The 23,867-nt window shown below is 45.9% G+C and overlaps 1 protein-coding gene and 1 long non-coding RNA gene across 2 annotated transcripts; one reads left to right on the plus strand and one right to left on the minus strand.

Annotated features, from left to right (window-relative positions):
- The first annotated feature begins 875 nt into the window (after window positions 1-875).
- Window positions 876-20,427, plus strand: HDAC1 (histone deacetylase 1). Its single transcript, XM_081922878.1, has 14 exons — window positions 876-1,041; window positions 6,574-6,686; window positions 8,643-8,760; window positions 10,849-10,923; window positions 11,596-11,734; window positions 13,332-13,473; window positions 14,311-14,403; window positions 14,862-14,970; window positions 15,178-15,318; window positions 15,683-15,791; window positions 15,982-16,112; window positions 16,592-16,741; window positions 18,520-18,568; window positions 19,017-20,427. The coding sequence occupies exons 1-14, from the start codon at window positions 993-995 to the stop codon at window positions 19,042-19,044; spliced, it is 1,446 nt and encodes a 481-aa protein (XP_081779004.1). The 5' UTR covers window positions 876-992; the 3' UTR covers window positions 19,045-20,427.
- Window positions 20,349-22,196, minus strand: LOC309376507. The gene is made up of 2 exons (XR_014171227.1): window positions 20,662-22,196; window positions 20,349-20,447 (listed from the first exon to the last, which is right to left on the minus strand). It is a non-coding gene; the product is annotated as an uncharacterized lncRNA (long non-coding RNA).
- Between the last annotated feature and the right edge of the window lie 1,671 nt (window positions 22,197-23,867).

Genomic DNA, 23,867 nt, shown 5'->3' on the forward strand with positions numbered 1-23,867 from the left:
GGGGTGAATGTGAAATAAACAGGTCATCAGAAAGCAGCCTTTATGTGCTAAACATGCTAAGGCTGCACTCTGGCACAGGATCATATAATTGTAGTGCTGGAAGGGACACCAAGTCCAACCTCGTGCAATGTGAATAGCATCCTGAAATGTCATGGATCCTCCATTTTGCTTTAAGATGAACACAATGCTATATTAATTTTAAAAAATATTACACAAACACATATTTTCTTTGTAAAATATAACTTCTGAAAATTATATTGACTGTTTGCTTTTAGAGATTTATATCCCAAGGTAAATTTACAAATACACCTCTAAGCCATCTACAATTAAAATCTATATACTCTAAATAAAAGGCCTGAGATAATAAATGTAAATTTACGGGCCTGATATGTTACAAATGTTAAACTTCCAGACCTAAGCGATCTAGCAGCTCAGGTTTAGCAATCTGTCTCTTAATAAACTTTGAAGAGGGGCGGCGGGGGTATGAAACTCAGGAGTTGCACAGTGGAAGTTTGACAGGGGGGAATCTGCGCACCATTAAAGGTATCACGGTGGGGGAAGCATGCTCAGCCTCCCCCGCTAGGATAATGGCACACTCCAGCTTGAAAATTCACATTCTTTGTTGGGTGGGGAGGTGGGCATCTCCATTTGCTCGGCGCGGGGGGTTGGAAGAGAGCGATTCACAACCACCCCCTATGTTATGTGGAAATGGTATAATCCCGTCATTCGTACACCCCTTTACTTTTCCTCTTGTGGAGAAATGGTACAGTCCAAGCAACTCCTCGCCGCTCGATCTAACCTGTTCGCTCGAAACGCCCCGCCTCATCAGACTTCTCATTGGTCGCTGGCGGAACATCTCCACTTGCAATAGGCTGTGGAGATTAGAAGGGGCGGGGATGGTGCCCCCTCCCGCCGCCGCCCTCCCCCAGGCGGGCTCGGTTGCGTGGCGGGACTCGGGTCCGAGCTGAGGAGGCGACGGGAGGCGGCGGAAAATGGCGCTGACTCAGGGGACCAAGCGGAAAGTCTGCTACTACTACGACGGTGGGTCGGGGGGTTCTGGATTCGCGGACGGGCCGACGAGGGAGCCTCTGGACTGGGGAGGGGGCAGCGGAGGAGGAAGGCTGGCGGGGGGTGGGGGAGGGGCAGGCTGCTTGCAGAGGGGGCTGCTCGCTATGGGGTGCGGAGGGGGCAAGTTATAGGGGGGCAGGGAGGAAAGCAGGGCCGGTGCAGCCTTCTGGTTTTGGGGGAGGAGGAAGGGAGGGGATGAAGGCGAGGTGGGAGTTGACGGTGGGGCAGCGATGAAAGGAGCTAGCGAGGAGGGGAAACTTGAGTGAGGGTCTTGTAACCTGGGGGTGGGGAGGGGGGCTAGGGTCTTGGGAATGGGGGACGGAGAGAGCCACAGGGGGAACAGTTATGTATTTCATCCCTGCTTTTGCTCCAAAGGAGCTCCAGGCGGTGTTAACGCTCTCCTTACTGTCACAACAACCCTGCGAGGTAGGTTAGGCCGAGAGTAAGGATTGACTTGGCCCAAGGTCACCCACTGGGACTCGTGCCTGGCTCTCCCCAGTCCTAGGCCAGGCCAGCTGCACCGCACCAAGAATGAGGGGGTGATGGTGGCGGCGGCTCTGAAGAAGGGGGGCGCCAATGCAGACCTTAGAGGGAAGTGGACTCTTTAGGGGCATCAAATAGCGCGCAGCATTTGCAGAGCAGGCGTCCGAATCACTTTTTGTTCACTCGTTGTGATTTTGGGCATCCTTATGCCAACTTTACACAGTAGGCTGGCATTGTCGGTCCCCTGGTCTTGCAGAAGGTGGGGCTGGAGGGGGCGAGATTGGGGGTGCCTTCCCTGAGACCCAACTAGTGAGTTTGTGAGAAAAGCACTTGGGCTCCCCGACTTCTGCTCTAACCGACCACAGCGGTGAGGAAGACTCTTGGGGGGCAAGAGCAGGGAAATGTGAGTCTTGCTCAAGGAAGTTGGGTGCACAGGTTGTTGTGGGTGGAGTGAGGAGGAAGGAATAGTGAACAAGGTTTTTGGGAAGATAGGAGGGGAAGGTGGGTGTTGTGGGGGCAGAGAGGATGGCTCAGGAAGAAGGAACAGTGGTGATGTCTTGGGGTACGGGTGAAGATGGGGTGGGTGAAGATTTAGGGAGCAGCAGGGAGGGCTCCAGGGAGAGAGGACTGTGGAGATGGCTTATGGGAGGGCAGTGGGCAGTGTTAGAAACTGAGATATGAAAGCTAGGAGCTCAATAGCACCTTAAACCTAGGTTATGGGCGCAACAACGGAATGTCTAGGCACGCTTTTTTATAACAAAAATAACAAAGCTGAAAATGAATAAACTGCAGCTAAAATAATTATGTTCATTTTTCACATGGTCCAGTTCTTCCCCTGCCCACTCCCCTAATGTTCTTAAGAGGGTCTCTTCTCGAGTCTTAAGAGAGTAGCTGGAAGTGGGGAGGCAGAAAAAGGTCCTCCTTTGCTTTCACTCTGCAGTTTTAATCTGAAATCTTAGGCGCAGTACTGTACCCAGAGCTCAGAAACTGCTCACGCTAATGAAATTCCCTGTCGCAAAATGCGTCTAGAAAAATGGGAGTTTCGAACACTGACAGTGGACTAATAGCAGGGAAGTCAGTCGGATAGGAAAACTGGGTGGTGGGAAACAGGGAAAACTTGAGCTAGGTAGGACAGACGTGCAAATAAGCCCAGTAGAATTATTGGTCTTCAGACATTTCCTTTAGCTTACATTCCCACACATATCTCCTTTAACTAAAAGAGGCAAAAAAGCTATCATTTTCAAGTTTGCCAAATGTTTCTTGTCTGGTTGCTTGGAGGTAGTCTCACTACTGGATAGTAAGTGGCTGTCTAAAAGCTTATGGGCAGGGGAAGATGTTCAGTGGGATTGGTGAAAAATATAGAGCTTTGCAGAGGGGGTTTTGTGGTGGGATGGGGGGAAATGAGAATTGTAGTATTGAGGTTGGTGCTTTGGGCAGGCAAGAAATGGACAGTTGGTATGGTCTGAGTTGTGGAAGAGGGGTAATTTTCAAAGCGCCTTGGAAGAGGAACTGGTGATATATCAGGGTTGAGAGAAGTAGAAATCATACTGTTGATTGGGGAGGAAGCTCCTATGGAATGGACCTAGAACTGGTTACCCACTCACCATTTCTAAAAGCTCCTTCCAAACTTCAAGGCTGTTTCTCTCCCAGGGGACATTCAGGCCTTTGATTTCCTCCCCAAAGTCAGCAGCACATTATATTGGATTTGTTGGTAGTGGTAAGAGTGCATTTTATCCTTATAGGATGTGGTGGTGTGTGTGAGTTCCACCAGGGTGCTTTCCCAGGTGCTGGGGTATTTGCCTTCACACTCTGGCCAAACCTTACCCAGAGCAGTTTCCCTTCTACCTCCTTCTCTTGGCAGTGTTTCAGCAGGAGATGCTCCTGCTCTTGCCTGTTCTTTTCTAGGCTTCTCTGTTTGCCATAGGCTTGGCTGTATCCACAACGTTTTGCAGCCTCTGAAGAACTCCTGTGTCCGGGTTTTTACACCAGTTTTAAGCACTTCATCTCTTTATGAAAACTGAGTTGAAGCTATTTCCTCACTTAGGACAGGGCAGATCTGGATCACTTGTTACTCCCAACAGTATTCTTGACTCTTGGGGAAGATGGTTCCTGGGTGTGTGGGAAGAACCCTTCTTTGTGCAACAGTTTTGTTTTCTGGAAGTACATTGGCAAATAAAAAATGTGACTTATATTTGCATTTCCTTAAACACGTACATATGCACTTTTTGGAACCCTATTTTTTGGAAAAGAAACTGGTTTAGATAATGCAGGCTTAAAATCTGTTTTCTTTGACAAAAATGAAATGAATGCTCACGTACAGCAGCCTTCCCCCAACCTGGTGCCTGCCAGATGTGTTGGACAACAGCTTGCATCGAGTCCAAAATATCTGGAGGGGACTATGTTGAGTACCCCGATCTAGAGTTGCATCCCATTTTCAGTGCTGGCCAGCCAGATCATGTCTCTTGAACATTCCCATGCATAGCGTAAGGGTAATGGCCTTCCCCAGTTGTTTAGTTCCAGTCTCTTGTAATCAGAGGCATGCTGCCTCCGAATGTGATGGTTAATCATAGAATTGGAAGGGACCTTGAGGATCATCTAGTCCAACCTCCTGCAGTGCAGGACTATGCAGCTGTACCTTAAGGGGATAGAACCTGAAACCTTGGCATTATCAGCACCACACTCTAACCAACTGAATAGTCATTGGTCAACCATGAATTTGCCTTATGGCTTTAAATATATATTTGAAAGCACGTTTCTATGCACTGTTTACTCACTTCTTTAAAAAAAAGACTCTTTTGTGTTCGGAGGAGACTTTTCCTAAGTATGTGTCATAGCATTAAAGCCATCACATATTATGGCAGTGAGTTCTGTAAGTTAACTGTGTATTGTGGGAAGGAATGCATTTCTTCGTCTATTCCAACTTGCTCCTCATGTCCAGCATATTATGTATGAAACAGGGCCTTCTCCTGCACATTTGCCCCAAATTTGTTTTAGCTGCCCCACTTTTCAGAGTTGAGACTGGTGGGGATTTGGAGCAAAGCCTTCTTGGTTGCTGCACTCCATCTGGAATACCTGGCCTAAAGAAGCCCACCTTACAATATTGTTACATTCTTTCCATTCTTTCCTTGTGGTTGATAAGCTGGTTCTATGTTTTGGATAGTTTTTGTATTGTTTTTGGTTTTTTATGTTATACAAAACTTTGTATATGTTTTGATTTTGGTGCCATATTTAGCCAATGCAAACTCCCCTTCTCCAGTACAGTGGTGCCTCGCAAGACGAAATTAATTCGTTCCGCAAGTCTTTTCGCCTTGCGAGTTTTTCGTCTTGCGAAGCACGGTTTCCCATAGGAATGCATTGAAAATCAATCAATGCGTTCCTATGGAAACCGCCTTCAGACCAGGTCCAGCATTTTAAAAACCCAGGGACAGCGGAGGACTTCTCCACTGTCCGGGGCGATCTTAAAATACTGGCGGGCGGCAGCGAAGCCTTCCCCTCTGTTGCGCACCTTCCCCTCTGTTCCCGGACCTGTCCTGAAGGCTTGCGGTGGGAGGAGGGCTTTCCTCCCCACCGCCAACATTCAGAATGCTGTTCTGAATGTTGGCGGTGGGGAGGAAAAACCCTCCTCCCACCGCAAGCCCCGGGAACAGAGGAGAAGCGCTGCGCACCTTCCCCTCTGTTCCCGGACCTGTCCTGAAGGCTTGCGGTGGGAGGAGGGCTTTCCTCCCCACCGCCAACATTCAGAATGCTGTTCTGAATGTTGGCGGTGGGGAGGAAAAACCCTCCTCCCACCGCAAGCCCCGGGAACAGAGGAGAAGCCCTTCGCGCCTTGTCCTCTGTTCCCGGACCTCCCACCGCAAGCCTTAGGACAGGTCCGGGAACAGAGGAGAAGGCGCGCTGCGCTTCCCCGCTGTCCCCGGAGATTTCCCTATGGGCTTTCATCTTGCGAAGCAAGCCCATAGGGAAATTCGTCTTGCGAAGCCGCTAAAAAATCGGAAAACCCTTTCGTCTTGCGGGTTTTTCGTTTAGCGAGGCATTCGTCTTGCGGGGCATCCTGTTTACAAACTCCGCAAAACCGGAAGTAGTGTCCTGGTTTGCGAACTTTACCTTGGTCTAAGAACAGAATCCGAACAGTGGAAGGGCACCAGTGGTGGGAGGCCTCATTAGGGAAAGCAGAGTTTAAGAACAGTTTTGGTTTAAAAACGGACTTCCGGAATGGATTAAGTTTGTAAACTAAGGTGCCAGTGTATGTTTATTTTCCACAACTGAGCTCTGCTTTGACCTTGAATAGGTATCGACTTAGGGATTGGCTCTTCTGTATAGAATCTAGAAGGGATCTACAACTAATCAAAATGCCAATTTTTCTCTTGGTATCTGCTCTTGAGAACAGAGCATTTTAGAGCTAGTTATTTGACCAAACTCTCATCAGTGTCCTTAAGAAATGCCTTTATTGAGCTGCATTCCCACTGCAGTCTTGGATGCCTGCTATGACAAGGTCCCATATGCAGACAACCTTTGTATTTGTGGTCAATCTCTGGTAGAAGACATCACTCATCATGGTTTGTGCTGCAGGAAGCTTTGGCACACCTGCAGTCAATGTGTTTGCCAAATAAAGTGTGAGGCCACTCTAAATTTTGAGCAGCAAGAGCGCTCTGGATGTGTACATGCACACACATGTGTCCTGGCTATCAGAGTTTCTTTTCTCTGCACAATTTCTGGACACATCTTAAGCCCTGCCCCATCTTCATTCCCAGCTGCAGCAAACTCAAGCAGCATTTTTGAATCAGGCCATTGCTCCATATAGTGTGCTTTTGTCTGCTGACTGATAGCAGCTCCTTAGGAGAAGGGTGTATTTCTCAGCTTTACTGCTTGAGACCTTATTAATTGGATATGCTGGGGATTTAACTTTGGACCATCTGTATGCAAAGTATTTGTTCTCTGCTATGATGCTCACATCCATTCCTTGTTAACATTCCTAAAGTTGTTTACAACATAATGTGTATTTCTCTTCTTCTTGTGTCTCAGGTGACATTGGAAACTATTACTATGGTCAAGGCCACCCTATGAAGCCCCACAGAATCAGGATGACTCACAATCTCCTTCTGAACTATGGCCTCTACAGAAAAATGGAAATCTATGTAAGTTTCTAACTACTTATTTAAAAATCCACAATTTGGGGACCAAGATGCAGGCCTCATTCCTGCATCATGCTAAGCCACATCCCAGTTTAGTGTGAACATGTGAGCATGCAGGCTCCAGGAGAGGGAATCATGGTCACCTTGCTCCTCTCCCCCATTTTTCTGCTGCTGCGCTGTGCTAAGGCATGGCTTGGTTTAGCATGTAATTCAGACCCAGACTTGTAGTTTAACTCTCTCCAGACTAACCACAAACTATGACAAAGGTTTATCTGGGAGAGCTATACCACAAACCCCAGATTCAGATAACACGCCAAGCTATGGGTTAGCACAGTGCAACAGCAGAACATGTGTAGAAAAGCAAAGCAATCCTGATCTCTGCTCTAGGAGCCCAAATTCTTGCATATTTGTATTAAGCCATGGCTTGGCTTAGTGTAATGTGCAAACCAGGGCATAATAAGAAGGTGTCACAGACAAGAAACATTCTTAATACATCAGAACAAAAAACTGTATCAGCTACCCTTATTAAAGGACATGGGGAAACAGAATAATCCACTTATTCACTAAACTCCCCTGAGTTATCACAAGCAAATGAAACTTTGCAAATAATAATGTGTGTTGGGAGGTGGACAGCCAATGACCCTTTGCTGCAGCGTGATTGGCCCGGTGGGATGTAAACTTGCTGGGCTGGAAGTGGTTTGGGACCTGCAGCAATGGAGTTCTAGCAGTCTGATGCGACCTCTTAACTCACAAAAATAGGAATGGGAGGAAACTGATGCGAAACTAGACAGCAATAGGGTTAGAAGAAAAAAGCTGGAACAGCTGATGGGAAGCTGGGAATAGCATGTAAGACGCCCTTGCCATAGCAGGATTGGCTGCTGGCACTCCTACAGGAAAAGACAATTGGGCCCCACCCATTAGGCATGCCCCGTCAGGACTTTTATCCAGAGGCAGGCACAGTGAGATGAAGGGAGTGCATTCTGGCCTATGATGAGGCCAGAATTCTCTCTCTGAATTCTGAAGGCACTCTGGCATACTTTTTGGCTTTGCATTAAAGTAGTCTTGCAGACAAGTCCAAAAAGTTTACTAGCCTACTGTTTTTATTCTCTCTCCTGCCAATGAATATCAGTAAGTGATTTGAGGCAAAATACAGACCTAACCATTCTTAATCTCACATATTGTACAGAAACTGATACCCGTTTTCCACAAGGCTGCTGGAAATTCCATTCCACCTTTTGGTTCAGACATAGAACTGTTACGTGTCACATGTCTGTTTACATTCCAACACAGTTTGCTGGTGTAAGTGGAACTTCCGCTGTATTGCTTTTGCTTTTGACTCTCTCTGAGAAGACGACAAGGAGAGATGACATGTTTCTTTGTCCTAATTTACATTTAATAAACCCATACTCATAGTATGTATCCACAGCCTCAAACCTCTTCTGTTTGTGCAGTTTGCTCTGCTAAGTAAAGTGTGCCCATATCAGCAGACCTGGGTCACTGATATATGTCGGAACCAGAGGTCGAGGGATCTTCGCAGCGTGACGGCTGGAAGGAGATGATCCAGCTGGGGGCTAGTCAGCTGGCTGTTCAACCCCTGGATGCCGACAAAGGCAATCCTAACTCATGTGGCTGTTTACAGACCTGCCTTAAAAAATATACCATCAATTTGAACAACACACTGATGCTTAAGCTTATCAACGACAGACATACAGGTCTGATTGTACCTGGATTTGTGAGCTCTGCTCTTTAGGTTTTCCTACACAGTCCTTTCCATCAGTTCCTTCATTCTATATTGTATGGTAAAAGTAGAAACGAGACCCTCCCATTGGGTTCTCACCTTTCCTGTACTGCTCAGACTCTTGAACAGAAATGCTGCTGGAAAGCATTATTGGTAGAGTCTGAACTGTGTTAACATTTTGTTGCATTATTTAGGTGTTTCTTTTAACTGTGTCATTACAGCGACCCTATAAGGCTAGTGCTGAAGAAATGACCAAATACCACAGCGATGACTACATCAAATTTCTGCGGTCGATTCGCCCAGACAACATGTCTGAGTACAGCAAGCAAATGCAGCGATGTATGTTCTGAGTGTGATTATTTTATCTTTGCTAGTAGTTGGAGCTGAAAGGGAACTTTCTCTACACAGTAATCTTGTTTTTGAAAATATAAAAAGTATGGGTATGGATAAGATATGAGCAGCAGAATTTGGTACCTGCAGTAGTAAAATCACTTCGCATTGTCATCAGCTTGTACTAAGCTTCCAGAAACCATTAGGGATAACACTGGCTTACCCTAGTAGGACAGTAGCTGTATTCATACAAAACAGTATAAACAATGACTTGTCATTAGGAAAATAAATACATCAAGCCTTGGGCTTGCATACTCCCTCCTCCTCTTTGCCCCCTTTATTTGTCCTCAATGTGAAGTTCAAGCTTTTAATACCTACCACCTCTGCACAAAGGGACGCGGGTGGCGCTGTGGGTTAAACCACAGAGCCTAGGGCTTGCCGATTAGAAAGTCGGCGGTTCGAATCCCCACGATGGAGTGAGCTCACGTTGCTCGGTCCCTGCTCCTGCCAACCTAGCAGTTCAAAAGCACGTCAAAGTGCAAGTAGATAAATAGGTACCGCTCCGGCGGGAAGGTAAACGGCGCTTCTGTGCGCTGTTCTGGTTTGCCAGAAGCGGCTTAGTCATGCTGGCCATATGACCGAGAAGCTGTACGCCTGATCCCTCGGCCAATAAAGCGAGATGAGTGCCACAACCGCAGAGTCGGTCACGACTGGACCTAATGGTCAGGGGTCCCTTTACCTTTACCTTTACCTTACCTCTGCACAAAGGGGTGGAGATGTAGGAGACTCAACGGAGAGGCTTATTCGTGTACCAACAAACCATTGTTTATTAGGTTTGAAGTGTTCTGAGCTACATGAAGCACCTTAAATGCTGTATAGTTACTAACTAGCAGAAAGTGCCTAGCACTGCCTGGAAAATTAACCAACAAATATTGCGATTTTTAAATGTATAGTTTAATTTGTGAGTTTTGGGGCTGTGCACACATGCACCCAGGGCTCTGACCTGACCCAAGGAAATGTGTGGATCTGGCTATGAATCAGTTTGTGGGAGTGGGGAGAGAAAATGTTTAATTAGGGTTCATTTGGTCTGCCATCTTGATTCAACATGGTGTCTGCCTTCCAAACATAGGCAAAAACCACTTCCTCCATCTCAGGAACCCTCATGCTTTGTTTGGCAACAGTATCTCAAGAGGCATCTAGATTGGTGCAGGTTGGAAGTGCTCTGCCAATTTCGGCAAAGTCCTGCAAATCGGGTGGCAGTATCTTCAGAGGTGTCCAAATTGGAGTAGTTTACTAACATGAGTTTGACCAAACTGCGGGAGGCAGTGGAAGACAGGAGTGTCTTGTGTGCTCTGGTCCGTGGGGTCATGAAGAGTCGGACACAACTAAATGACTAAACAACAACAAAAAGACCTGTCACACCAAAAATCGGACAAAGTCACATCAAAGTGAAGCTTTAGTTCACCATCTGGTTTCAGAATGGCACCCAGTGTCCAAACATTAAGAAAGACTGGCTCCACCACCTCATAAATCTTCATGCCACGCTTGGCAACAAAATCTTGAGAGGAAGCCAAACCTATAGAGAGCAGATGGACAAACAGATAATCCACTTTCCAAAGTACCGGTATATATAGTAGATTTAAGCTCCTGCTTTCAGTTCCATGTGACTCCAGCAGGTGGCGAGTTACTCTAGCGTTGATTCCCACCCTTCTGGAATGCGTTTTGTATTCTGTGCCAAGGGACAGGTTTTACAAATACAAGATCTTGTCTTGAGTAGCCAACAGGTTGATATACTTTTTCTGCAAGCACCCCATTTCAGTGCAGCTGCTCTCTAGTTGTGCTACACGTCTGGATTAACATGGGCAGGTTTGAACGGGAAATCTTGTCCACCTAGTTTACAGTTCTGTGACTTTCTGCCAGATTCCCACCTTGCCTCTCCTCTTCACCCACCCTTCAGATGGGTTAAAGTACTGTTGTTGTCTCAGGGAGAAGTTGTTTCAGAGTTCTTATAGCTCTTCATCTCTGTTCTCCAGTCTGTTAAGGCCCTTAAGTTAAATCTTGTCTCCTCAGTATTTTCTTTTTCTTTCTTTATTCAAGTCAATGTTGGAGAAGACTGTCCTGTGTTTGATGGCTTGTTTGAATTTTGTCAGCTTTCTACAGGAGGGTCAGTTGGTAAGTAACAGTTATTTTTTTTAAAAAAAAAGGATGCATAAAATGTAGATTGAAGTGTGAAAAATATATCTCTAACAAGGTCTTAAATGTTGCTTAATTAAAGGGGCAACCCTGTGCATGTTTACTTGGAAGTTAGACTGTATTGGTGGGGCTTATTCCTAAATGAGTGAAAATAGAATTGCAGTCTGTTTTTACGTCTTATTCCTGTTTTCCTTACGCCTGACACTTTGGGAAAATTGGGATTCGAAAACAATGGAACTTGCACTCCACAACCTGAGTTCTGATAATTTTGTTGGCAAGTGTGTTTACTATTAGTTTTATTTAGTAATCATCCTATAACTTGGTTTTCCAGGTGATGCAGTTAATTTAAGTTTTGAAAAGAAAGCCACATGGAATACCACAATAGAATCAATACATACATATATAAGCAGCATGGAGACTAAATCTCTTTGTGCAGCTTTTTTCAATCGGGGGCACCACCCCTGAGGTTGCCGTCTCCCTTGTAGATAGAGGGGAAACCTGGCAAAGGATTGTTTATAAGCAATTCTGCATTCAGTTGTAGAGTTTGAGCGTCCTCTGCAAAGTTGTAGAGTTTGAGTGTCCTCTGCAAAGTTCCTGCTGTACGATTCTTTGCTATCTGGTTGTGTCATTGGTCTGAAATTCTCTCTACAGCCAGTGCAGTGAAGCTGAACAAGCAGCAGACAGACATTGCTGTGAACTGGGCAGGAGGCTTGCATCACGCCAAGAAGTCTGAAGCCTCAGGCTTCTGTTATGTCAATGACATCGTTCTGGCCATCTTGGAGTTGCTAAAGTACGTACAACAATTTACCCCTGAAGCTCCCAAAAACAATAGTCTCAGATCTTGCAGAGATGATAACAGCTCCTCCCCTATAAGTATCCCCCCTCTGCGTTTTACTACTGATTTTTATATGATTATATTATAATACCTCTCTGAATTTGTCATTCTGAAATGAAAATATCTTCTTGGACTGTACTGCTTCAAACTGCAAGTGGAGGATTGCTTGATTAATCCAATTCAAAAATAGTTTAACACAAGGAAAGCTAGCTAGATATTGGGTGAAAACCTCCAGTTTAGCCTTATTTCCAGCATACTGGTTTTATATGCACAGGGATTTCTTTTTCCAGGGGGAAATGTTCAGCTGCTTGAGTTCTTGTCCCTGAGGTGGCCCAGGTAGTACAGGCAGTGACTATTTTTCGCAGGGGTTATTTTCTAGACCCCCGTGCATGTCAGCAGAACCCACGTAAGCCCGCCCCACCCCTTTTGTGACATTTTTGGGTCACTTCTGGGTTTGGCAAAATGTGCACATACGCAGTCACAAACATATCAAACACGCCTAAAATGTTCGCTGCCTCTAGTCCATTGATGCTCCTCAGTCTTCCATTTTCATGACTGTCCCTTGTGCAATCAACTGTATAACCGATACAGCAGTTTTTAACTCTTTTTTCCTAGTCTGTATTTCTTGTGAGCAAAGTCAGGGCAAAGAACTTCATATGTACACTTATGGGGTCTGACCTGTAATCAGGAAAGATAGTTGAAGATTGTGTCAAAGAAAGCTCAATGAAACTGTTTTGGTAAGGAGATTCAAGGCAGGCAAAAGAAAATTGCTTCTTCACCCAAGACATAACAATTGTAGGGAATTTGTTGCCACAATTATGGTGGTAGCCCCTAACCCAGATGGCTTCTAAAGGAGATTCGAGTGACAAATTCATGCAGGATAAATTTGTCAGCAGCCACTAGTGTTGATAGTTGTATGGCACCTTTCAATTCAGATGCAGCATGCTAATACAGGGGGTGGCAAGGTTTACCGGCCATGGGCCAGATCACTCCCGTGGAGATCATTGTGGGCCGGACTGGTGCAGCGCGATGCCTGAAATCGTGTCTGTGCATGTCCGCAGCACCGGAAATCGCTTCTGTGCATGCCCAGACGCCAAAAATCGCACCTGCACAGAAGCGATTTTCGGTGCCTGGACATGCGCAGACACGATTTCCAGTGCCGCTCAGCGAGTCACCATGCTGGTTTAGCGCAGCGTGTGGAGGACTTGCCGAGCGGGTGGCTCATGGGCTGGAAAACGGTCTTCGTGGGCCGCATCAGGCCCATGGGCCACACGTTGCCGACCCCTGCGCTAATACCTTACATCCTACAACAAGTAAAGAAGCTGATACAGGGGTATCAGGCTAGTGGGATGATTTCCAAACAGTGCTCCAAGGAACCTTGGGGGCTCCTGGAATTTTATTGAGGGTTCCTTTATGGGAAGATGGGTCCCTGCATACAGGTTTCTGTGGCTAACCAACAGCTTTATGCTCCGTTTCCCTTCTTCCCTGTCATGGGCAGGTAAGTGGTTTTGGGCCTTGTAATGCCAGTCTGACAAACCCTTTCCAATCCCAGGTACCATCAGAGAGTGTTGTATGTTGACATAGACATTCACCATGGCGACGGTGTGGAGGAGGCCTTCTACACTACAGACCGTGTCATGACGGCATCTTTCCATAAGTATGGCGAATACTTCCCAGGAACAGGGGACCTGCGGGTGAGAACGGAGGCTGCAGCAGCACCTCCCTTGGAAGGCTGGCTGAAACAGCAAGGTTCCCCTGTGACACCTCCCAGGCCCTTTGATGAAGAGAGCAGCTTTGTTCATGAGCTTCTCCCGTTCTAAAACTAATGCATAATGTTCACCAGACACTCACAGTATTAGTTGCCTCCCCTTGAAAATATCTCCAAGCAGGGGGCTGTATTTTTCATGCTATTGTGATTGCAGCAAGAAAGCTGGCCACAGAATTCAGAATCCAGAGGATTGCCTCTCTCTCCCACCGCACCCAATCTCTAAAATTGTGTTTTTAGCCCTTTACATGTGAGGGAAAGCTTCTTCTTTTTTTTACCAGTATTGCTGGTAAAATCTCAAACTGGAAGGAGTGTGGTCAATATCATGTGATCAAGTGGTGGGACTTTACTCTTCTGTAGGTCCTTTTCCCTCATCTGAAGCCTGCGGACATAGAACAGATTACCACAAAGTAAGCTAGCTTGCATATTTGTTAAATCTGTGTATTTTAATCAGGTAAAAGAGTGGGGTTCCACTAACCTCTCCCCAGCTCTGTTTTATTGAATACTGATACAAAATATACCTAGCCTTGCCTTTTCTAAATTGCTGTGTTCAGATTTGTTGCCGAGAGGCAGGTCTGAATGAGATGTTGGCAGTTTGTGGACAAGGTCTCAGTTGCCCTCTTAAATTTGGAAAAGCAGGACATGCTAGCCTTTGGGTGTCCTATGCAAATTGAGGAGAGTAGTGCTGTGAGGGCAGTGAGACCTCCAAAGGCTAAGAGACCCAGCCCAGGTTATTTCACAGTGTCTCATTCCCTTTACCCTCTAGGACATTGGTGCAGGCAAAGGAAAATATTACGCAGTTAACTACCCCCTCCGGGATGGGATAGATGATGAGTCCTATGAAGCCATCTTTAAGCCGGTAAGTTTCCCTTTCTGGAATGTTCCTTGTGGTGGGATATTCTTCCTTAGTGTTCCACATTTCTGCTCACCAAGGCAAGGGTGATGTGTCGACTCCCAATCTGCTCTTCTAGCTTAGAGATGGGGGGGGGGGGATCCTTCTTCCATTGTGCTGAACTCCAGAGGGGCACTAGAGAGAATGGCTGTGGTTTGGAGCTAGGGGGGGTGGGGGCAGTAGATTATTTCCTGATTTCTTGCAGGAACGCATCACAAAAAGTAAGGAATTAGTATTGCAATCTTCTGCACACATACATACTTGGAATAAGCCCACTTGAATGCAGTGGGACTGACTTCCTAGTAAACATACGAGTTTGCACCGGGGGGGGGGGTCTGATAATCAAAATGTGTGTGAATTTATGTGCTTGCTGCAGGCCCATCCTGCTCGGGTATGCATCTGGACTCTCTCTCTTCTTTGACCAGGTGATGTCCAAAGTGATGGAGACATTCCAGCCTAGTGCTGTTGCATTGCAGTGTGGCTCAGATTCCTTATCGGGGGACAGGCTGGGTTGCTTTAATCTGACCATTAAAGGTAAGCAGGTTTATTCAGGACCTGCCTTGCGCCTCCAAGGTAGCACCATGTGATCTAAAAAGGTCCTATTGAGGAGATATGTTTTAAAAGTGGCTTATTGGGTTGCTTCTGCTGTTGGGCACATGTAGTTTGGACAGTTCATTATTGTGCGGAAGCTCTCCACCCCTCTCCCAGCAACACCCTTCTTCCCTTCTCTGCTTCTCTCAGGTCATGCCAAGTGTGTGGAATTCATCAAGAGCTTTAACTTGCCCATGCTGATGCTTGGAGGGGGCGGCTACACCATCCGCAACGTGGCCAGGTGCTGGACCTATGAGACTGCTGTGGCTTTGAATACAGATATTCCAAATGGTAAAGTCACCAGCCTTTTGATTTCTAGAATACCTTTAAAAGATTCTTGTGGTGTTGAGCTCTCTGGAAATTGACTTTGAGGGGAGCCAGGCCTGCATGCAACCTAGTTAGACATGAGGAGGAGTTGGGCTTTGCATGGGATTTATAGCAACGAAACTGGCAACCTTTCTTAGGGCTAGAAGAAGGTCTCCAGTGGTTCATATTAATCTGAGAACCTCAGAGTCCCAGAGAATTTCAAGCAGTGTAATGTGATAGAAATTTTGCATTGCAGCTGTGTGCATTTGGGGTAGCCAGTATTTGAATTGCCTTGATGCAGAACCAGTAACATTCTGTTTGCTTTTAAAAAAAAAAAACCTTTCTGCAGAGCTTCCATACAACGATTATTTTGAATATTTTGGGCCGGACTTCAAGCTCCACATCAGCCCTTCCAACATGACCAACCAAAACACCAATGAATATCTGGAGAAGATTAAGTAAGTTTGCCTTGCTTGTCTCACAAGTGAGGCTAGCCACTTCTCCGTGCGCTCTCTCTCTCGCTCTCTCTCGCTCTCTCTCTCTCTCTCTCTCTCTCTCTCTCTCTCTCTGTGTGTGTGTGTGTGTGTGTTTCTTGTTGCCCTTTTCTGATGGCTCTCTGGTGGGCCCTTTGTGATTGCTTGGCCACAGGCAACGTCTTTTTGAGAACTTGCGAATGCTTCCCCATGCTCCTGGAGTCCAGATGCAGCCAATCCCGGAGGATGCCGTCCCAGAGGACAGTGGAGATGAAGATGAAGAGGATCCTGACAAGCGGATTTCCAGTGAGTGCTTTGGGGCTGTGGAGATTGCTTGCTGCCTTGGATCATGCATAGGCGGGTGCACACTTTGGGTAGTTAGAGCAGGGGAAATGTGCAACCTTTAGCAGGATAACAGTAGAGGAACCAGTCCCTTTTCTTGTCAGTGGGGACTGCCCTGCCTTAGATATGCAGCCCCAGCCAAGGAGCAACTGCCACCTCTGGCTCTTTGTAGGACCCATAATGTGGCTTAGGATTGTCTTTCCCCTCTGTGTTTCATTATTACAATTTGTAATCTCAGAGCCAGGATTGGCTGATCTGGAAAGAGTGGTGGTCCACCAAATATCCAATAATATTGTGTGCTTCGAACAGTGGAACTTTGCTTTTGTCTCTGTATGTGTGTGCACTTTCCATCTATAGTTTTTCAGTTACTCCTGAAGGCTCCCCTGCCTGAAACCAAAAGCCTGGTGCCGCTGATACAGCCTTTTCTTTTCTTCCCCCTCCAGTCCGCTCATCAGACAAGAGAATAGCTTGTGATGAGGAATTCTCTGACTCTGAAGACGAAGGGGAAGGTGGGCGCAAAAACGTCGCCAATTTCAAGAAGGCCAAACGGGCAAAAACGGAAGAAGAGGAGAAGGAGGAGGAGAAGAAAGGAGGTGGGGAAAGCCGCAGCTTAACAGCTACTGACTGACATTTTTACTGTTTTTCAGGGTTCAGTCCCCTAGGTAGTTCTGCTGAAACCACTGGATATGCTTTTGAAAAATAATTATGTCTGGTTCTTACATGTGGCAGTCTCATGTCCAAGGAGCTGCTCAAGTCCGTACCTGCTTTGCTCAGTAATGTTGCAGCACCAGGTACCCCCAGACCACCTGTTGAGTACCTATAAAGTAGTGTTAAGTGCTTCTGAGCATGTGCAGAGTGTGTTTCTCTTGCCTCTGAGTAGCTGCCGACCAGCCTATCTTGCATTTTAAGAGATTCTATGTGTGGTCTTGTCTGGCTTTAGAAAGGAACCACTGTAGGCAGCAAATGGTGGTATGGATGTGACCCACTTTTTCTGAACAGCACCCTGTTCTTCAAGACCTCAGCCTTTGGGAGGGGGCGCTCCCAACATTCCCAAGTATGGAATGCCTATCTTTCTTTTGCATTGTTTTCTTTTGGTGGCAGCAAGAGAACTGCATTTGACAGCATAGCTGGCTGCAGATTTCATAAGTAACCATCTGCCTGCAGGAGCATATCTGCTGGTTCTGTGTTCCCAGGGAAACAGCAAGCTTAATGGTGGCTGCTTTGTAATTTGAAAGTTTTACCCCTGTCATGTTGGAGAAGTGACAATTCCCAACTTTAGAAACAAAACAATCCATCATTGGAGTCACTAGAACTTTGAAAATCTGTATATGACCCTTTGAAGGATTAATTAATTAATTTCTATTCCCATCTTCAGATCCCTGTGGTGTAATATGTATATATAAAATCCAAATGTTACATTGTTTAAGCCTTGGGGAAAGAGGAATGTTTTTGTCTGCCTCCCAAAAGCCAAGAGGAGAGGGGGCTTCCTTGGGCGCAGGGAGTTGCAGATAATGAAGAAGAGGTGACCACAAAAAAGCCACCTTCTCCTGTGCCTGGACCTCTGGAGCCCAAGACCAGGCATAGGCAAACTCGGCCTTCCAGATTATTTGAGACTACAGTTCCCATCATCCCTGACCACTGGTCCTGTTAGCTAGGGATGATGGGAGTTGTAGTCTGAAAACATCTGGAGGGCCGAGTTTGCCTATGCCTGCCAATACACTCCAAGCAGAGCCCCAGCCAAAGACCCACAACATCCATATGGGAGAAGCCATGTCCAATGGGTAGGGTATGGGGGCAGGTTAGAAATTGTAAGATTAGGTAGCTTAATTTACTTTAATTAATTTGCACAATTTGCTCTGATTTTTACCACCACATCCCACTCCCAGTGTTACGAAATGTTCAATCACCTTTCTGACTTGTGAGATTTCAGCAGGCCTTGTGCACACACTTCCAAGCATATGTCCACAGGCCTTGAAACTTGTTCCTGCTGCTGTTATTAATTATACAAAAGCTGAGTTTGCAAAAAGCTGAATTACCTTTCTTGTGGAAACTGGCCTATTTTTAACAGATTGATAGTGCTGTGTTTTTTCCTTCTTTTGCATTGTGTTTTTATGTTGTGTAAACTGCCTTGGGTGGGCTCTGCCCCAAATGTTGAGCCCTCTCAAAAGAATCATTTTATAAATAACAATATTAATAAATGTAGAGCTCTTGGGGAGGTTAGAAGGAGGATGGGCATAGTGAGAGGCAACAGGGCACACATTTCAGAGAGAAAACAAATACAAGAATATTAGGGCAGGCTAAAGGCCGGAGTTTGTGCCCAAGAATCATTTCTGCACCTAGTTATATAACTGCATGCCATGATCTCTTACAGAAGTGAAAGAGGAAGAGAAGGCAAAAGAGGACACGACAGAGCCCAAAGGGTGAGACCCCTTTCCCCTTGTTTGAATGGTGTTGCTGCTTGTTAGGTTTGGAAAGTGAAGCTCTTTTGGTTCAACTCTTGAGCCTCCAAGTGCACATAAATCTTCATAACCAGGTACCTTGCTGTTTAAACGAACCATCTAGCTGTGTGCATGAGCAGCTCCTTGCCTCATGGCAAAGCCATGCACACATAGAGCATCTCATAGAGGCAGCCCTACCATGAAATAAGGTGAGGCTGTCTCTTCAGGCGGTAGAATTTGGTACCTTTTTAAGAGCGGCACAGGAGGAGATGGATGGGCCATTGAAAGGAAAGAGGACCAGTGTAAGAGCTCAGGAGCTAAACCTTTTGAGGATGGTGTGAGAGTTCAGGTTTGTTAGACTTCTCAGTTTAACATTTGTAACCTTTAGTACCTGTTAACACACTGCTTCTTCCTTGCCTTTATCCCACAGCATAAAGGAAGAGACAAAATCGACCTAAGAAGCTGGCAGACGGGTAACCCCTCAGTCCCCTGGTTCCCTGGATTGGCCTCTCGGGTACCTTCCCATTCCACAAGATTTGTATTTTATATAAGTTTCTGTAGATATTTCTATATAAATATTTTGGGGACTTGAGACCCAGGTGGATTTCCTTGCTGCGATTCCCTGGGGGTGAGGAATCTGCTTGGTACACAGTCCTACTCGGCCTCAGGGGTACAGCTTGAGTGGAACCCTTATTCTTGCGTTCCTGCTGCCGCCTCTTTGGGGACATGTGTGTGTTTGTTTTTTCATTTTTCAAAAAACTTTAAAGTCTCCCTTTCTCCTGCACCTTCTCTTCTTTTGAAACTATGGTCTCCCCTTGGAGAAACATAAGCTCTGGGGCTTTGGGTTTTTGTCTTTTGTTGTTTTCCTTGAATAGTTTTTTGAGGTATGGATACAGCCATAAAACTTTGGGAGGCTTTTTTGGGGGTGGGTGGCGGGGGGGGGGTTTGAAGCTTCAAGTTTCAGGCAGCACCCATGAAAGAATCGACTCCGTTCTGGGTAACCACAAATTGATGCTGCTCCTCAGCATCCCAGAGGCGCAAGTTAATGAGTGGAGGGGTAGTTGCAGTCAGCACCTCCAAGGAACAGGGAGTCCTCTAGGGCATGGCGGAAGTGTCAGTGGAAGTGCTTATTAATGTGAAGTCTCCTCATGCTGTGGAGAGGAATATGCATTTTCTCCACAGAGGACAGTGCAGGAGTGAAGGTTCCTCTGTTCTGCCTCAAACGCTCCTCACTGTGAACTTAGCACACATGGTGCTCACTTGTCTAATCCTCTTTTGTCCTGTCATGGCCTTACCCTCAGAATCTGCTCTAAAACCTATAGCTGGCATGTGCAGAAACTAGCCAGTGATTCATAAGGGCATCTTTTTTTAAAAGGCCTCTCAAATATCACCATATTCTAGGAGAAAAGTTCTAGGGGTGGTTTTGGTTACACACGCCAGCCAAGTGCAAGCGGTGGGGGTGGAATTTTTCAGTGGGTTGTGGGATTGGATTGGAAGGGGGAGCATCCTTCCACAGAGCGCCACCGTAAGGGGTCAATCTCAACGATGCTGCTAATTTAGCCATGTCACTCTTGGGGCAGAGGGTGGGGTGGGTTGGGGGGCAGGGAGAGAAAGGTTTTTATTTTTTTAAGCCTCTGGTTTAGCTGTTTTTTAGTCTCTGGGATGCAAGATCCATGCAGCTCTTCGATACTTGTATTGGTGAAATGAAAGATCATTGTATTTGTCTTTTGGGGGCAGGGCAGGGAAGATATATATATTGTGGTTTTTTTTTAAAAAAAGAACTTTTTATTTTCATTTTTTTGAAGAAAAAGCTTTGTAATAAAATTGGTCTGTTTCTCGGTTTTGGGTAGTGAATTATTTTCTGTGTATAGTGGTACCTTGGGTCACAAATTCTTCAGGTTACAGACTCTGCTAACCCAGAAATAGTACCTCGGGTTAAGAACTTTGCTTCAGGATGAGACCAGAAATCATGCGGCGGCGGCAGGCCCCATTAGCTAAAGTGGTACTTCAGGTTAAGAACAGTTTCAGGTTAAGAATGGACCTCCGGAATGAATTAAGTACGTAACCAGAGGTACCACTGTATAGATGGAAAGAAGCCAGTAGAGGCTTTCCTGCCACCTCATGGTCTTTGCCTCAACAAAGCAGGGAGCAAGAAAACCTGGCCCTGTTGGCTACTATTGTGCCTTCTGCCAGCTTCAGCTGGTGCATCCTTCCTGGTTATCTATGCCTTGGCAATGTCCATTTTCAGCTAATCAACTGTTACATTTGAGTGGTTTTTGAAGGCTTCATGAAGTTGTTAGTACAGGCTACAGGTTTTAGTCTATTAACCAGGCATTGCCAAGGTCAGCATATTTCACCAGGATTTATGAAGATCTTTAAAGTGCCAGTTGTAGTGGTTTCTTTCTGGGAACAACTGAAGGTGGTGTTTTAAGCAGTTTAGAATTCTGGAGAATCTCAAGGATGGTCTGCTCCGATATGAATCTGCCTATATAAGATGATCTGCTAAAATCAGTACAGATCCAAGACAGTTTAGTGTTAGGGCTAACACTTTAAAAAGTCCAGCTGTGCCATCTATTCTTCCTTGCTTCAACTTCCTGAATAGGAACTTCCAGCCATGACTGAATCTCTTCTGTCTGCCCCCTAGGCAGGCCACGGAGGAAAAGATTTTGTCTGGAAAGCCTTCCTGCCTCCATTTGCCAAGCACCAATGTTGTTAAGCACCATTTTAAAAACTTTTGGAGCATCTTTTCCCCTTAGCTGCTTATGTGTGTATTTATGACTATATATATGTGAGCTGCTGTAGATGGCTCCTGAATTAGAATGAGGCAATGTGACATTTCAAGCGGGTGGTCTTTATTTTAGTAAAGCTTTTGACAAAGTCCCCCATGGTATTCTTGCAAAGAAGCTGATAAAATGTGGGCTGGACAAGGTAACTGTTAGGAAGGTTTGTAGCCGGTTGATGGACCAAACCGAAAGTGCTCACAAATGGTTCCTCCTCTTCCTGGAAGAAAGTGACAAGTGAGATGGTACAGAGTTCTGTCCTGGGCCTGTTGCCCAATGTCTTTATAAACAACTTAAAATAAATTGAGGGGATGCTCATCAAATTTGCCAGACACCAAACTGCAAGGGGTAGCTAGTGCCACAGAAAATAATCTGAATACAAGATGACCTTAACAGATTGGAGAACTGGGCCCAAACAAAATGAATTTCAATAGGGACAGATTTAAGGCTCTATACTTATGTACTGCTGGCAAGCCAGGTGTCCCCTGTGAAAAGGATCTGTGGGTGAGTGGACCACAAACTTAACATGAGTCAACAGTGTGATGCAGCAGCAAAAAAGAGAATGTTATTTTAGGCTGCGTCAACAGAAGTATAGTGTCCAGATCAAAGCAAGTATTTATTTGATTTATTGAACTTATAATAAATTGCAAGTAATAATCCCATTCTATTCAGCCTTGATCATACCACACCTGGAGCCCTGTGTCCAGTTTTGGGTGCCACAGTTTAAGGATAATGACAAGCTGGGTTGTGTGCAGAGGGCAACCAAGACCATAAAGGGTCTGGAAACCAAGCCACATGAGGAACGGTTGAGGGAGCTGGGTATGTTTAGCCTGGAAAAAAAGGAGACACAGAGGAGATATGATAGCCATCTTCAAATATCTAGAGTTGTCAGATGGAGCAAGCTTGCTTTCTCCTGCTCTGGAGGCTAGGACCCAAATCAATAGATTCAAGTTACAAGAAAGGAGATTCTAACTAAACATCAGGAAGAACTTTGTGACAGTAAGAGCTGTTCAACAGTGGAAGATGTTGGTGGTGCTGGGTAGGTAACTGAAGGCAGTTAACGTAATTAGCAGCTGAATCCCTTTTCAAAAGGAAACAGCAGGCATGTGGACCTGACACAGCCTACCCACTCTCACCTTTTTCCAGGGGGAAAAGAACACCCATTCACACAAATAAGTTTCTCTCCTGCCCAACCCAATGAAAATTGAAGTATGGAAGCTCCAGTCTGAACCAGGAACAGCAGGGCAGAGGGTTTAAAAGGATAGTCTCCAACCTACCCATACAGCCACACCCTTCAAGTTTCTTTATAAAAAGTGTCATTCCTGCAGTTGTAAATTTTATGACTGTTGTTTACTTGGGCCATGTTTCTACAAACCTCGCATCTTTACCTAAAAACATGCAAACTAGGATCAGCCCAGAAGTCCCCTGGGCATCCACATGACTGTAGGAATGGAAGAAAAGTAGCAGGGGCCATTCCACAATTTAGCCCCGGCTGCTGGTATATGAAGGTAGACTCCCTCTGAACATGGATGCTCTAAGAGGCAGCATGGGTAGCAGCTCTTCCTTGGCCTGTTCCAGAGGCTTTGCTTTTTCAAATGTTTTGTAGTAGCCATCACCCGCATTGTGTGCAGCATGCACTCTAGAAGTGAATAGTCCATTGTAACTACAGCCTTCATCCAAGTGCCGGCTTTACTTACCCTGGTCTGCAGGTTGGCCACACACTTCCTGTGCACTTTAAAAACAGCAATCTGCTCCATGAGACAAAAGGGATGGTTTTTCTATATTCCTGCTAACCAGCTACGGACACCTGCACAAAAGTCATCTTCTAGATGCCCAACTGCCATGAATGCTGCCATTTTGGACAAGGTAAGAGGTGAAGAACTCCACAGGCTGTTTAAATAGACAAACACTTTTCCAGAACATACTACAGTGGTACCTTGGGTTACAGATACTTCAGGTTACAGACTCCGCTAACCCAGAAATAGTACCTCGGGTTAAGAACTTTGCTTCAGGATGAGAACAGAAATTGTGCTCCGCTGGCGCAGCAGCAGGAGGCCCCATTAGCTAAAGTAGTGCTTCAGGTTAAGAACAGACCTCCAGAACAAATTAAATCCTTAACCAGAGGTACCACTATATATATTAAAAATTCGGGGTTAATTATAGAATTGGAAGAGACCACGAGGGTGATCTAGTCCAACCCCTTGCAATACAGGAAACGGCATTCCCATGAGCTCTGATTTCCATCAGTGTTCCATTGCACCAGAAGCAGTTTAGTCATGTTGGTCACGTGACCCAGAAAGCTGTCTGTGGACCAATGCCAGCTCCCTCAGCCTGAAAGCGAGATGAGCACCGCACCCCATAAGTAACTGACCTTAACTGCCCAGGGGTCCTTTGCTTTACATACAGGAATCTTTGCCCATCATGGGGCTTGAACCCATGTCCCTGAGATAGAGTCTCATCTGCTGAGCTATGGTGGGGTGCACTGTTGGTATTCTCCCTTT

The sequence above is a fragment of the Podarcis melisellensis genome, assembly GCF_964234715.1.
Source record: "Podarcis melisellensis genome assembly, chromosome: 8".
NCBI lineage: Eukaryota > Metazoa > Chordata > Lepidosauria > Squamata > Lacertidae > Podarcis > Podarcis melisellensis.

Bases quoted from the DNA above. Each gene is read 5' to 3' on its own strand.
- HDAC1 (XM_081922878.1), top strand. From the start codon at position 993: ATGGCGCTGACTCAGGGGACCAAGCGGAAAGTCTGCTACTACTACGAC. The intron at 15,319-15,682 runs GTAAAGTCACCA...ACCTTTCTGCAG, and splicing joins GAATACAGATATTCCAAATG to AGCTTCCATACAACGATTAT. The intron at 16,113-16,591 runs GTGAGTGCTTTG...TTCCCCCTCCAG, and splicing joins TCCTGACAAGCGGATTTCCA to TCCGCTCATCAGACAAGAGA.